Source organism: Coffea eugenioides, chromosome 3 (genome assembly GCF_003713205.1).
Source record: "Coffea eugenioides isolate CCC68of chromosome 3, Ceug_1.0, whole genome shotgun sequence".
Classification (NCBI taxonomy): Eukaryota; Viridiplantae; Streptophyta; class Magnoliopsida; order Gentianales; family Rubiaceae; genus Coffea; species Coffea eugenioides.
This window is the reverse complement of record NC_040037.1, coordinates 6,641,110-6,657,745: the sequence shown is the minus strand read 5'-3', so window position 1 is coordinate 6,657,745 and position 16,636 is coordinate 6,641,110. Positions and strand designations below refer to the sequence as shown.

General features: G+C 36.3%; 1 protein-coding gene across 1 annotated transcript; it reads right to left on the bottom strand.

The window, feature by feature from the left end:
• Positions 1 to 4,687: 4,687 nt before the first annotated feature.
• LOC113765637 (DEAD-box ATP-dependent RNA helicase 13) lies at positions 4,688 to 15,747 on the bottom strand. Its single transcript, XM_027309871.1, has 15 exons — positions 15,487 to 15,747; positions 14,674 to 14,985; positions 13,645 to 13,817; positions 13,369 to 13,563; positions 12,304 to 12,480; positions 11,092 to 11,474; positions 10,723 to 10,903; positions 9,213 to 9,335; positions 9,018 to 9,134; positions 8,226 to 8,330; positions 7,745 to 7,885; positions 7,445 to 7,510; positions 6,208 to 6,366; positions 5,344 to 5,425; positions 4,688 to 5,251 (listed from the first exon to the last, which is right to left on the bottom strand). The coding sequence occupies exons 1-15, from the start codon at positions 15,671 to 15,673 to the stop codon at positions 5,199 to 5,201; spliced, it is 2,454 nt and encodes an 817-aa protein (XP_027165672.1). The 5' UTR covers positions 15,674 to 15,747; the 3' UTR covers positions 4,688 to 5,198.
• Between the last annotated feature and the right edge of the window lie 889 nt (positions 15,748 to 16,636).

Sequence of the window (16,636 nt, the reverse complement as noted above, 5' to 3'; positions counted from 1 at the left end):
CAGGTTGTAAACAGGTATCTTGGGAGGAAAACATCTAGTCACCGTATTATGAGTGACCAACTAATATTTATAGGAGTACAAACCTAACGGACTATTTACAAGAATACCCTTACTAATATATTATCTACAAGAATACTAATATTCTCCTAACACTCCCCCTCAAGTTGGAGCATATATATCATAAGCGCCCAACTTGTTACAAAGGTATTTCACCCTAGAGCCCCCTAAACTCTTGGTAAACAAATCAGCCAATTGATCTGCAGACGGTACATGAGATGTCTTGATGACTCCATCAAGTAATTTCTCTCGAATGAAATGACAATCAACTTCAATATGTTTTGTCCTTTCATGAAACACTGGATTAGACGCAATATGGACAGCCGCCTAATTATCACACACTAAATTCATAGGCTGTTTATACTCAAACCCAATTTCAAGTAACATGCTTTTCAACCAAACCAACTCACACACAGTGTGAGCCATAGCACGGTATTCAGATTCTGCACTTGATCTGGAGACAACTGTTTGCTTCTTACTCTTCCACGACACTAAATTACCACCAACAAACACACAATATCCTGTGGTCGATCTTCGATCTGAGGCAGAACCGGCCCAATCTGCATCACTATATCCTTCAATATCAGTGTGTCCATGATTTTGATACAGCAACCCTTTTCCAGGAGCACCCTTAAGATACCTGAGAATCCGTATAACAGCATCCCAATGATTAGTACGAGGAGTATCAAGAAATTGACTCACAACACTCACTGCAAACGAAATGTCAGGTCTCGTTACAGTGAGATAATTTAACTTACCCACAAGTTTTCGATATTGCTTAAGATCATCAAGTAATGCTCCTTGATCTCTTGCTAATTTCACATTGGGATCCATAGGAGTATCCACAGGTCGGCAACCTAACATTCCAACTTCACTCAACATATCGAGTACATATTTCCTTTGACATAAATAAATCCCATATTTAGACCGAGCTACCTCAATACCCAGAAAATACTGTAAATGACCTAAATCCTTTGTCTGAAAGTTTGCCTGCAGATTGGATTTAAGTTTCTGGATCCCCACAACATCATCACCTGTAATCACAATATCATCCACATAAACAACTAATAAAATTTTACCAGCATTAGAATGCCCATAAAATACAGAGTGGTCTACTCCACATCTCGTCAGACCGAACTCCATGACCACACTACTAAACCGGCCAAACCAAGCCCTTGGAGACTGTTTCAATCCATATAAGGATTTTTTCAAACAACAAACCAACTTCGAATTCTCCCCCTGAACAACAAATCCAGGAGGTTGTTCCATATATACCTCTTCTTCCAAATCTCCATGCAGAAATGCATTTTTCACATCCAACTGATGCAATGGCCAATTGTAAGTTGCTGCCAAAGAGATAAGAAGGCGAACCGAGGTAATCTTTGCAACAGGAGAAAATGTTTCTAAGTAGTCTACTCCATACACCTGAGTAAATCCTCGAGCTACCAGACGAGCCTTCAATCTATCAATAGAACCATTAGGCTGCACCTTTATAGTGTACACCCATTTACAACCAACAACAGGCTTACCTGAAGGACGAGGGACAAGATCCCAAGTACCATTTTTCTCCAAAGCAAGCATCTCTTCCTGCATAGCTAACCTCCAACCAGGATCATTGAGAGCATGGGTAATAGACTTAGGAATGGATACCGAATCAAGAGATGCAACAAAAGAAGAATATGACAGAGAGAGACGAGAATAAGAGACAAAATTAGAAATAGGATGAGAAGTACAATGTCTCTTACCTTTACGTAAAGCAATAGGAAGATCTGACTCACAAGAGGGCGTCATACCTGGATCTGAAGATTGAGAGTTAATTGGTGAAGTGCGTAGCATATCAGGAGCTTTCTCAACCATGGAACGACGAGAATAAACTTGAAGATTAGGACGAGATAATCGAGTGGTGGAATCTGGTGAACCCGATAACTCAGGTAATAAAGATGAAGGGACTGGTAAAACAGGAGGAGAAAAAGAGGAACACTGGTCTAACTCACAAGACATACCTTGCTTCATAAAATAAGGAGTAGATTCAAAGAAAGTAACATCAGCACAAGTGAAAAAACGATTTAAAACTGGACTGTAACATCTATACCCCTTTTGCGCTCGTGCGTATCCTAAGAAAATACACTTAATGGCACGAGAATCTAATTTATCCACCCCGGGAGCAAGCTGATGAACAAAACACACACAACCAAAAATACGAGGAGGTAATTTAAATATAGGGTCCTGAGGAAAAAGAATGGAGTGAGGTAGTTGGCCTCCAAGAATATCGGATGGCATGCGATTAATTAAATAACATGCAGTTAAAACTGCATCACTCCAAAATTGTTTGGGTACATTCATGTGCAACAAAAGTGTCCGAGCAACTTCGATTAAATGTCCAATTTTTCTTTCAGCAACTCCATTCTGTTGTGGAGTGTGAGGACAAGAGGACTGATGAAGAATACCGGACTTAGTCATAAAGGTATCAAAAGGAGTGGAAAAATATTCTTTCGCATTATCACTGCGAAGTATACGTACAGGCACACCAAATTGAGTCTTTATTTCTGTAACAAATGCACAAAAAATGGAATATAGTTCTGAACGATCTTTCATTAAATAAAGCCATGTAACTCTGGAAAAATCATCAACAAAGATTACAAAATATTTAAAACCTAACTTTGAAGTTACTCGACTAGGACCCCAAACATCAGAATGAACTAACAAGAAGGGTTCCGAAACCCGTTTATTGACCCTAGGGACAAAAGAAACACGATGATGCTTTCCTAATTGACAAGACTCACATTCTAATGAAGACAACTGACTCAAGGTAGGGACCAACTTCTTCAAATTTTGTAGAGACGGATGACCCAAACGACAGTGAATTTCAAGAGGAGAAACAGTAGCAGGGCATGCAATCGGACCATTAGAGTTGAGAAAGTAAAGACCATTATGCTCATGTCCTCCACCAATCGTCCTCTTTGTCTTCAAATCCTGAATGACAACAAAATCAGGAGAAAAAATAACTGAACACTGTAGAGATTTAGTAAGCTTACTAACGGACATTAGATTAAAAGGCAAACTGGGAACGTAAAGAACAGAAGGCAGCGGAAGAGATGAGTTAATTTCTACAGTGCCTAGTCCTTTAACTTTAGTTGTAGATCCATCAGCTAAAGTAACATGAGGGAAGGAAGTAGACTCTTGAAAATTAGAAAAATTTCTAGAGGTACCTGACATATGATCAGTAGCTCCGGAATCAATGATCCATGAGTCAAAATTAGATGATGTGGAGAGACAAGCCATAGCATTACCTTTTTGTGCTACAGAAGTAGAGGGAAGAGATGCGTGATTTGCAGTTTGGTACTGCAGAAATTTGATATAATCTTCCTCAGATATGGTAACAGTCTTCTGAGACCCTTGTGCTAAAGAACTTGATTCAGTTTGGTCAGTGGTAACCGTATTAACAAACCGAGGTGGTTTTCCATTTAAATCCCAACAAGTATCACGAGTGTGATTCTTTAAACCACAATGATTGCACTCACGGGTGCCTCGACCTCCACGACCCCCACGACCTCCTCTACTTCTTCCTCCACGAGAGCCACGTCCAAAATTAAGTTGCTCTGTCCGATTATTGTTAGCAATTAAAGCAGATTTGTCATTAATTAAAGCACCATCACCCTGTGCATTGTCCTTAGATGCAGAACGTAAGACCCGAGCATACGCCTCTGCAAAGGATGGTAATTGTTCACCTGCTAAAATTTGAGATTTGATTGGTTCAAATTCTGGCTTGAGACCAGCCAGGAATTTGAGCACAAGCATTTGTTCTCTTTGCCTCTGCATAACCTTGATATCACTTGAGAGAGGCATTACAACATTTAATTCCTCTGAGACTCGCTTAAGATCAGCAAAGTATTCAGTTACTGTCTTGTTATCTTGTTGCAACTGAAAATACTCCAAAGAAATATCAAACATCCGTGAGAGATTACTGCAATATAATAACCGGACATAATCCCAAACTTCTTTTGTTGTCTCACAATGAGAACACATGTAAGCAATTCGTGGCTCCATAGAATTCCATATTGCTCCAAGAATTTGGGCATCCTCTTGAATCCACATTAGTTTCTTGCTATCCTCCATAGGAGAGTCATCTGTGAGATAACGTTGCTTTCCTAAGCCTGTCAGATAAATCTTAACAGCTTTTGACCACTGTTGATAATTGGTATCATTCAACTTCCAATTTGTGATTTGAGGCATCACCATTGGCATAATATTAGTGGACGTCACAATACTTTTTGATAAACTTTCAGCCATAGCGAATAGCACTTCAAATCCAAGAAAGGGTCAAAACTCGAGACGCGTGAACAATACGCGTGAACAGTCCCCGCGTGAACAGTGCGCCGTGAACAGTGCCGCGATGAACAGTGCGGCGTGAACAGTACTTTTGCTAGATGTTTAACCTAAACCCTAGGACTCTTGCTCTGATACCATGTAAACAGGTATCTTGGGAGGAAAACATCTAGTCACCGTATTATGAGTGACCAACTAATATTTATAGGAGTACAAACCTAACGGACTATTTACAAGAATACCCTTACTAATATATTATCTACAAGAATACTAATATTCTCCTAACACAGGTAAACCCATAGAATGGAGCAAAAAACATATAAAATCAAACAACTAAAATAGGTTCCCACAGGAATAGGTGGGACTTCAAGTACAATTATAGGCATTCTACTGGGATGCTATGACAAGAATTGCATTTAAAAGAAAACAACTAGTATATGTTAGTGTAAATTTCTTTGACAATGCCTTGGCACTTTCAGAAAGGAAACATACAATCAAGTATTGCCATCAAAATATCCCTAAACGCCTAAGTAAATCTTTGTGTCAAGAATGAAAATGAAATTAGATGGGGGAATACCACTGCTTCGTCCCTACTAGTTGAAGCTGTAGAATAGTTGTGGAGCTATCCATGAGATGTTTTTCGTAAAGTTGCTGCCATTGCAAAAAGAATCAACCAACAATGCATGGTGTCGACTAGATTCCTTTCCCATCATTCCCCCAGGACCAGGCCGTGCCACTGTTAAACTGACCTATCAGAAGAATTACGTGCTGAATCGTTTTCTTTTAGAATCTTTAGTAGTACTCCAACGGCTTCACTAACTTCCCCCTTTTAGCTTCTTCCTCTGCTTTCGCCTTTGATCATGCAAACCTGGATGGGTGAAAAGAAATATCAATGAGTATTATGCTCTAGAAAAAGAAATGGGATGAAGATGAGAACTGTCATGATAAGATAAACACTACGTTTTTTCTCTTCTTTCCTCTTCCTTCTCAAGTTTTCCATATTCTTTCTTTTCTCTGCAATCTCTTTCAGATCTTGGCAGGCCTGAATATGAGAAAGAATGCAGTGATTTTAGTGAATGCAAAGATGCATAATCACCAGCTTTAAAGAAAGTTAAAAGCGTAAAATCATTTGGAAGGTTGAATAGGACACCGAGTAGTAAGCTGTGCACAAGTTGGCATATGGTGAAGATTTTAGCATGCAGAACTAAAGTTAATCTCCATTAACAGAGTAGAAACCCGAAAAAAATCTTCCCTGTCTGACCAAACCTAGACAGAAAGGTAACCAATTTTTAGTTCAGAAGACCAAAAAATTGGTTTAGATTGGGTTTCCTGTACTTAAAAGTGGAGAAACCAAACCAAACTTGAACTTCAAAAGTAACATATCATGCACTGGAGAAAACCATTTACCTATTATAAGTTCATAACCGGCATAATGAAGAACTATGTAATATGTATTAGCAAAATTAATCAGCATGTATAAATGACTTGCTGTGGCAATGCTATGGATGCAAATTGCTCCAAATCAGCAGAACACACATTGACCTGAATGGAGAGAGAGTAGCCTGGTTATTGGTCCCAACCTTCATTAAAATATGATTTGGGTAAATTAACACTGAAAAAACCAAAATTCAAGACCACACCGCAGTACGCTCTGGGTAAAATTTTTGGAAACTCCATGATTGTGGATATTGGTACATCAACAGAAAAAGTAAGAGTTATCATCTATCGAAATAGAGCACATAACACTCAACAACACAGATGGGTTCGATTATACATACTAAAACAGTGAAAAGGACAAAACAGTTCAGAAAACTGCAGCATTACCTCTTCTCCAGTACTTCTAAGTGCCTGAAGAGGTTCCACGCAATCCTGGCCAATAATCACCAATTTTCTCCTTTTGTTTTGTGCTGAAGTATTTGAATCTGCAAGTTTCTGCCTAGCTAATTCCTCAAATTGGTTTTGAAGGACAGGTGAAACACCAGCCTGAGAAAAAATCAGTCATCTGCTTTCTGTTTTAGAACTAACAAAAGCTAAGCTAGTTTTTATTCAGAAAATCATCAAGGTAATTAGAAGTATGTTTCCACTGAACCATGTTACACACCCTCTGTGACAAAATCATGATGAGGATCTTAAGTTTCACTGTATAGCTGTATAATCAAGTTTTCCCGACAGTCCATCACAAGTCTCTACAGCCATTAAAAAGAAAACAACAGCACATTGCAATAAACAAGTACCAAATGTATATTATAAGCCTCAAATTTTCACTTTCAGAAACTTCAAACTGCATCTGTGAATGACATCTTATTTTCACCCTGTTATTGAAATTTCAATGCTTCACATTGAAGTCAGAAATTCAAATTCTTCAAGATAAAACATGAAGCTTGATTCTCCACTATGTAAATCTGACATGAATTCCTGAATGTAACAGCTAGATATTGTTTCAAGAAACACGCTTAAAACACAGAGAGCTAATGAATGAGAAAATTCAAATTGTACAATAGGCTCAATATACTCAAAATATTCACTTCAATTTACATATGCATCCAGTTTGTCTTCAATAGAGCTATAACTTCTTAAGCCAAAGCTTTCTTCACCTCAATCACCAACTCTTTTTTGAACAAGAGCAATCCAAATAAACTGAATAGGAACTCTCAAACTCAGCCCATGGTACTTACAACTTCCGTACCATTGATCATTTTACAAATAGATTTCTTCAATTTTGCTATTCAAGAGGATAAACTTATGTTGTGTCACCAAAGTAGAAATAAAATTTGTAATTTCATGTTATTGAGCACCTCAAAATATGATCTAAATTAATGCTCTTACTTTTCAAATTATTTTACTCTGATCTCTCTGATTCGTAAATTGCACCCACCAGTTGAAACTAACTGAAGTAAACTAAGTCCTAGCTTAATTGAACCATACAGACATGTACAAGCAAATATACATACTATTACCGAGTAAAAACCCAAAAAACATAAATCTGTATTGTACACAGATTACTGTATGTAGGCATATGTGTATAAAGATATCTATACAAGTCTAAACCCTATTCACTTACCCCTGCCAAGAAGCGATTCGAAAATGTTTTGGGTTGCAATGGCCGAGAGAGAAGAGTATTCAACTCCTGCAAATTTAGAAAAGCAAAAAAAAAAAAAAAACCACCTTTAAAATGATGCACTCATTAAGTGAATTTGACTTCATAAACTTACTTCGCTACGATTAAATCCAATATAAAGTATCAGCTGATAACAACAAATGGTACATATGAAGATTCAATTATGGTGCAGTGACAAATAAAAAATGACAAAGAAGTGTCTGCAGTGTGCAATGGCAAAGGATAGCTATGAGAAGAGGATACCTGTTGCATCTTTTTTAGGTGAGCAGAAGAGGCTTTCTTCTGTTTGTGTTTGTTCACTCTTTCATCCTCACTATCATTATCATCTAGAACTAATTCAATTGACTCTGCATTCCTCTCAAGCCAGCTCTTCTTGGCTTTTTCCTGGAACATAAAATTTAGAAATGTAGTAAATGCACAAGAAAAGGAGAAATGAAGAAAATTCGTGCAGAAAATCACAGCTAAAGACAACCATTCACTTCAAATCTCCGGTAATCAGTTATCCCTGAAATATTAAAACTTGATAAAGACAATAACACATCTGAACAATTCCAATCCTATCGTAACAGGATGATGTGGATATCCTACTACTCATTTTAATTTTAGATCACTGCCTCCAAGTGCTAATTGTTATTTTTTCACAAAAAGAAATTCTGATAATAAAAACATGAAATATAAATCCCATAGGTCGACCGAAAATGAAAAACACAAATAGTTTTAATACCTGGGAGTCTTTCCGCAAGATTTTATCTATTTGACGAGCAAGAGATAATCGTTTCATAACTTCCGGCATGTATGAAATGTCTATAGGAAATCTCCGAAAATTTTCCTGTAAAAAAAAAAAGTAATGGCATCTTAATGAAAATTTAAATATCACTCAAAATTTTTTTTTTCTGAAGCAAGCATGTCAGGGCAATTTAATCTAACCCTACACGTCAAACAGCTCCCTCCTTCCTCTCCTAATACACCCATTGAAACATTGAAAACAAAGGCATCCACAGAGAGGACTATAAGAAGGAGAACCAGCAAAGCTAAGCAAAAACTTTTTGCAAACTTCATAGCCTGTTCCATGGTTATATTAAATCATGTAGAGGATAAGGCAAGCAACCACCACCGTGATAACATGTGTAAAATGAGGGAGAGGACCAGTCTGTCAATATAAGATTACAGGGTATGCGGACAAATTGGTTCATAATTATCTTTTAGTCACAAACTTGAGCATGAAGTACTCCAATGAATCAGAAAAAACAAATTCCAGACAACACTTGAGTACATATACATGTTACTGGCCAGACAGTTTTATCTAGCTGCCCTCTATAAGACAGTTAAAACTCATCTTGTACCATAAACCATGCAGTATGTCAGACATGTAACAACTTCAACTGCACTCTTTCATAACATCCCAGTCTATAAAGATACACTAATTCCATTCCATTTATATACTAATAATCTCTTCCGTCAGATAGTCAATGCATCTACCAACCATGAGTGAAGTCAAACAAAAATTAACACTTACCTTTGCAAATGATTTGCACAAACCAGCAAATTTTGATGTTTCATTTGGGGAGATTAGAGCGATACTGCATCCATCAGAAAGAGCCCTGGCTGTTCTTCCACTTCTATGAACATAAACCTATGAAAATGATGTTCATTCAGTCAACATAGTAACATCCCACAAATTTACTCATATTTATTGTTAGAGTTTACTAACTTCAGCTGAATGCGGAAGCTGGTAGTGAATGACGGTTCGTACACCAGGAATATCAAGTCCTCTTGCTGCAACATCAGTGGCAATAAGTATACCATGCTCAGTAGCACGAAAACGATCAACTGCCTGCAATGACGAGTAGGATTAAGAACAGATGGTACAAAAGTAGAAGGGAAGCTAGATTTGGATGAAAAATTCTAACACAGAAGAGACTTCACAACAGGAAAAAAGAGAATATGATCTTCCTTGTTTCGCTGTCTTCTAATAGTTATAAATTGAGCAAGAAATTTTGAGTTCTCTCCTGCAGAAAATTACAGGGAGCATTATCCTTCCCTCAAGTTTAGACTTAACAACCTCAAAGAGACAATCAGTTACATGTTAACCATTATACTGCAGAATCAAGGACAAGAAACACCAGCAATTATTCAATTGCTAATAACTGAAAAGAATAAGGTCTTTGATGACATTGTTTGTCTGAAATATAGAGCACAAGCAAGCAGTAGTATGATCCAAGGAACCAATAGCAGATCCCCTTTAACTTCAGCTTTAGAAGGCTAGGTACTTTATTAAATTATCAAATTAACTAATAAGAAAAGGTCAACCTTAGCTATTAGTTTTTTATACAAAAGGAAAATCCCTTTACATCAACCTCTCCATTCTGTTGTTGAGCAAGTGCTCGAAATCTTATGTCCTAGTCCTGGTGAATTGACTTTCTCATTAAAATTATCCAAAGTGAATGAAATGTATTACATGTCTTAGCTGTTACATTTGTACTTTTTAGGTGGAATGAGGTTCTCTTGCTAAAAGTCCAAAACAAGGAAAATGGTTTGAATGAACCACCTAAGTCTCTTGGTATTAGTTCAACCCAACTATATGAAAGCCTCATTCCATACCACCTACAGTTACCCATTATCTTCTATTGTACTTTCAATTCTACTCTTCTCCTAGCTTTAAGTGTCAATAATTATCAAACCCACTCTTCTTAAATGGTTTGTAGGTGCCATAAATAATAATGAAAAACTTATCTGATTTCCTAGAGAGATTCGTAAGTTCTCTCTAATCACACCTTATATAACCAATATTTCATCAGATTGTTCCAAATTCTTCCACCTCCTACCATATCCATCCCAAGATTATCCCCACAAAATATAGTTTATGTTTTCAAACATATCACAATTAGTTAATCCGAATTGTTTTCTCCAAATTTTGCATGTTACTACCAGACGAATCCACAAATTATACAAGATACCATGGAATCCACAAATAAAGTTATCTCATATTACACTGGTATCAACATTGTTAAAAGAGTCTTCATCAAATTTTGAAGGGCATAGGGAAATCAGCAAAGAGCACTTAGGTCAACTGGATGTTTGTTTTTAATAGAAAACATTTGTGGGCGTGGTAATGTCTTAAAATCCTGTAAACCGAATCCTGGAACATATCTCAGAAAGAAAACAAGTACATGCAAGGGAGCGCATAAAACCAAAAATCCAAGAGTAACTGAAGGACAAACCTTAAGGCGTGCTCGCTGCTGCATTTGGGCATGCAGGGTCCAAACATTTATGTCAAGAATGCGCAGAATGGAAGAAATGTGGCGTAAAGCCGCAATTGATGTGCAGAAAATAATGGTTCGGCCTTGTCCATGGAGGCTTAATAGATAGAATAAATAAGCATCTTTATCTTCTTCCTTGCACCTGCAAACTTACTGCAACAGTTAAATCTAACTGGAGAGATTAGGACAACCAACAGAAGGATGAGAAATATGGAACCCAGCAATAAAGTTCAAGGAAATTTCCAATGCTAATTAAGTCAGATACCCAAGCCTTCTATAAGAGCAAAAATTGGAATGCCAAACAAAGAAGTTAAAGAGAACAAAACATACTCAATAAATGATTCCTCCAAATTATGTGCCAGAATTGAGGCGTTGGTTAGATCAATAATAGCAGCACTTGCTCTCATTCCAGCTCGCTCAGAGAGAGTTTCTATGGAATTTAACCCGTCATTTGGCTTAGACTTGAGGGATCCATGCTTTAGCTTCTTACGAAAATCAGCAGAAAGCGCAATAGTAGCAGAGAAAACAAAAGTTTGCCTTTTCTTTCTTTGCAAGCTTGAAACTGTAACACAGTTTTCTGTATTATGAGATTGAGCATCATCTGATCCACTAGTCACCGGAAGCATATCAATTATGGACTGCAACTCACGAAAATGGCCATTTTCAATCATGCGATCAGCCTCATCCAGCACAAAAAAAGACAGCGAATGAAGCTGCAGAAGCGATTGGGTGGGTGAAGAAATAGTTTGAAGAAAATTTTCAAAAAGAAAATTAAATGCTAGACTCATGATGCTGCAAAAAAAAAAGGCAACAAAAGCCCTGGTGGAAGTGACTTTGGGACTTGATGCTGACCACAGAATTCAAGATACTACACATCAGGAAACAGTGCTTCAACAGACAAAGGTGGTCCCAAGTTTAGTGATATTGACAATAGGATCAGCAACTGCAAAGAAAATTTTTCATTTTCCAATGGCACTTTTGCATCCTCTCTGACCACTCTTTAACAATGCAGTGTACCATCTTCTTCCCATCCCCCAAAAAAACAACCAAAAAGAAAAAAAGGATGAGATAAAACTCTTCACACGTGAATATAATATCATTTTTGGGACACCATTTTAACCCATCAGCTTTTTATATCCACACGTGAATATAAAATCAGCTTCTCACGGATATTATCATGTCTGATTAGCTTACTTCTAAACTACCATGAGGCATGATCACCGTAGCCTTTGTGTCAATGAACACTCTTAAATGACAATAAAAAGTTATTAATTATTTAGTTCCATAATGTGATATTGTCAGAACCTTAAATAAGTACTGGAATCAGAATTCAAAGCATTTATCAGGATGATGAGATATGAAAGCACAACCCACGAGGGAAACTTGACAACTGTAGCCCATGATTCTGCAATTCATTCAAATAACTAAAAACACAATTAGCAATGAAAGCAAATGCTTTGAACACCTCTTCCCCACTTAGCAAACTGTAAAACTAGCATAAAAATCTTTTATCAGTTGCATACCAAGTAAATGAGCACAAACCTCTGTAAGATGAACCGCTCCACCTGACATGAGCTCCCATAATCTCCCTGGAGTTCCAACAACAATCTCAGGCCTTGATTTAAGTAGTCTTTCCTGTTTCTCTGTTGACATCCCACCAACAATGGGCACCACCCTAACATTGGTAGGCTTTGCAACTTCCTTGAGATGATCTGTGACCTATAGGAAAGAGCCAAGAAAGACAACAATGACAATTAGCATTACAGACAACAAAAACGTCTAAAGCTCAACTTTTTCTTTTTATTTATCTTCCGACTTAGGATTTCAATTTTCTTTTTCAATATCACAGGATATGTATAGCTTGATGATCAGTCGTAGTACCACTTGCAGTTATCCTGTTTAGGCAAAGTCTGAGATGTTAAACAATTCAAACAAATGCATAGCTAACTAATCCAGCCAACACTCCAAAACTAGCCAGGTTAATACTCATTCTCCTGCAGAATATAGTAACTACAAGGCAGGATGGGAAACTTTCATAAAGTAAGTATAGCCTACCTTACCTTTGATTCTAAATGAAGACTACAGTAACTACAAGGCAGGAAACTTTAGCACTCTTGGATCATGTGGTTGATTCTGAGCCACCCAAGCAAGATCCAACAATAGCAATCCATGCTACATTAACTATTAAAGAACAGACTAATAATGACATAACCAGCAGGCCGATTTTCTGACTAGGACTAAATATCATTACTGCCCCCACAAATTTCCAATTCTTAACTTCATACAGTCATGTATAAGAAACAAGCATTTGTTAATCAAGCCTTCCTTGCAGATGATGATCAGGACCTCTAACCACATCCAGAAAAATGTGAGATTTCTTATAATCTATATGATAAATTCAAATTCAACTTCAACGTGATAATAACCAAACATTAAAAGTAGGAATAGAAGTAAACAAGATACTAGAGGAGTTGTAGTGCAGTTTACCCCAAATCAAATAAGTCTTACAACCTCAAGAGAGCATAGAATGGTAAATCAGCTAATTCTTTATTCCATAGGATTGACAAACCAAATGATCAGAAGCATGAGAGAAGTCTATAGGAGTACCTGAAGTGCAAGTTCTCTAGTAGGAGTAATTATGAGAGCCCGTAAAAAGCCTCTTGAAGCAATTCTTTCATCTGCCTCTTCATATTCTGAAATCAGCTTCTCAACTTTGTCTCGTTCTTCTAGAAGTCGTTGTAGAATGGGCAAACCAAATGCAAGTGTTTTACCAGACCCAGTCTCTGCAGCACCAACAACATCCTGTCAACCAAACTCAACAACATGAATATCATATTATCTTTGCTTTAAGCAAAAGTTACAACGGGTCAATTAAAACTCAACCTTTCCTTGATGAGCTGCAGCAGGAATACATGCTTTCTGTATCGGTGTTGGTTCTTTAAATTTCAGCCTGTGTATTGATTTCATTAGCAGAGGATGAAGTCTAAGCTCATTCCATGCCAAGTATTCACTTTCATCAACCGATTCCTCATCAACATCCTCCTTGCCATCGGCAACTAAAGAGCAACATTTTTTAGGTCACGTTTCTTTAGAACTACAAAGTATTTAATGGCAACAGTCCAATGGAATTACCCAATCACAGCCAAACATTCACTAAAGCCGAAAAAATAATAAATCAAATCCACTAGGAACTGTCTACCAAAAAATAAGTTCCTATTAAATAAACTCAACAACAACAAATATATTGTCAGACCCGAGGAAATGATTCGCAGACATGATAGACAAGATAATATCAGTAGAATACCAACATATCAGCTAATTTTTCTTCTTAAACACATACTATGCATCTCAAAGTATAACTCACGGTAGTTGCATTTCAATGTTGAGTTTATGAGGTTTTTTACTGTTATTATCCAAAATGGAAAAAAAATAAAAGTCACAACACCGTCAGACGTGCATCAAAAGTTTTTGAAGAGTCCAAGTGTTTCACATATGTGCAAAAATGCATGTACTTTGATTATGAGAATATTCGTGTTTCCAAGAAATAAAACCATTGTAAAACAAATCCATCACCAACACACTAATACTCTATGTATGATATTAAATTAGAAGAAATGAAGTCCACATGATGCTGACCACTGAAACTTGACGAATGTAAAAAGTCAGAAATTGAATCCCAAATCAGTAGCACAACATTGTGAAGCACATTATATGAATTATATTGCAACTAAGAAAAGCACCACCTTGGAATATTAACAAATGACCACATTCAGTATATACATAAGATAAGCAAGTATTAGTAACATACAGTTAAAAGAGGACCTAGAACTTGATAGCAGTAATATCACATATAAGGAACAACAGAAAGAGCGGTATCACCTAAACAGGCAAGAAGACTAATGCAACACTCACCGACTGCTAGTTCTGCATTTTCCTCAGCTGCATTTTCCAACTTACCCTTCTTTTGAGTTTTATTCTTTTTTTTCTTCTTTCTCTTCTTATTTTGTTTCAATTCTTTCAGTTCCCCCTCCACCACCTCCTCCTCTTCAGGTCTCTCTTCATTTCCACCCTCATCCTCAGCCACAGAACTGTCATCATGTTCACTTACCTTCCTTTTCTTCGATTTTGACTTCCTTTTCAATATTTTCTCTGCGCTTTCATTATGGGGCTTTGGAATGTCCAATGCATACTCTGTCTCATCAATTTCTTCGAGCGACAGAAATCCTACATTCATTAAAAATCGAAACCAACATTAGAAAAATCAAACAAAAAGCTCCATCTCAGTCCAACAATCATAAAATTCAAATTAATAACAAGACAACCTTAAAACTCAGCAACAAAAAACTAAACTTTCACCAAGTATCTAAATTATAGTAACAAGCTCCATTCAACTCCCTAAAATAGCTTAACTTTTACTTCGCTTTTCTGGTATAATAATTTAAGCAAAAAAAAAAAATACAATCTTTAGAAACTGGAAGTTTTCAAAGCTTAATAGTTATCACAATTTCCACAAGAAAACCGTGAAAATCCAAGGACTTGATGCAATTAAGTTAACTAACACGAACTTTAATCAAGAGTAAGCATAAAAACAAAATGGCCTTATTTTTCACGCAAGTTTGATCTAAATCTTCTTCTCCCAATAAAAATCTAACCATACAAGTCAGAAAAAGAATTGAAATTTATCACCAAATTTAAATTTGATAAGAAAAGGTAGGGGGAGGGAACCTCCTTCGAGCTCATTGGAGCCAATAAGGAAAGAATAAGCATCGTCTTTATCGGGGAGAGATGGGTTCCAGGGAAGTGAATCAAACAGTTCGAGTTGCTCCTCCGATTTAACTCCGGCTCGTTTCTTTTCTTTCTTTAGCTTCTTCTTGGTCTGGTTATTTCTGCCGCTGGAAGGCCCGGAAGCCATTTTTGGTCTTCAGAGGAAAAAGGAGAAAACAAGAGAGAAGACAGGGTTTAGCAGTGTTTGAACGGCCTCCGCTGGAGGCGTTGCATTAAGGAGTGGCACCTTAGAAGAGTGATTTTGCAACTTAAGTACTTTTTTTTTTTTACAATTTGTTTTTTATTGAAAGAAAATAAATAAATTCTACTTATGAATTTACTTTGATTAGTAATTTAGTGGTATGTAAAATAAATATTGCCTAAGATAAATGGTTTTCAATTGTTTTAAGAGTTTAGTTGGAGAGAAGAAAAGAAAAGAATTACTAGTTTTCACTGTTGCTCAAGTTGGCTTCTTAGCTTGTACGTTTATCCTTTTATATTATGCTTAGTGATAAATTCTACTTATAAATTTACAAAGGAAAAGAAAAGCAACAAAGAGACAGTTTAAAAATATAAAATGGGTGTAAAACTTAGTAGTTTTCTTGAATGCAATTAGATGAAAACATACTAGGTTTTTTTTTTTTTTGGTTCCAACTCATAGTTTCTTTATTTTTGCAATTGCAATTTAGAATTACAAAGACATCGAGAAAAAAAATTACCACAAAGTAAGCAAGGTAAGAACATAGTTTAATGGTCAAATTTTGTGTTGACAATAAAATCTCTATAAATTAATAATCTTGAAACCATACAAATTACAGAGGTATTAATTAATTGACAAATTAATAATTTATTAATTTATCAAGGGTACTTAAAATTGAAAAAAAAAACCCATTTAATCAATTAAAGTTTTATTTTATTTTATAAAAATATAAATTATTCTATTAATAAAAGGAGGCTAAAAGTCTATAGAATATAAACTAATCCATATCTACTTGATTTGCAAATATAATTCAATTCTATTAATGTATGTAGCTGATTAAACTTTTATTTTGGTTTATAAAAATATATATTCTATTAATAAAAGGAAGCTAAAAGTCTATAGAATATAAAC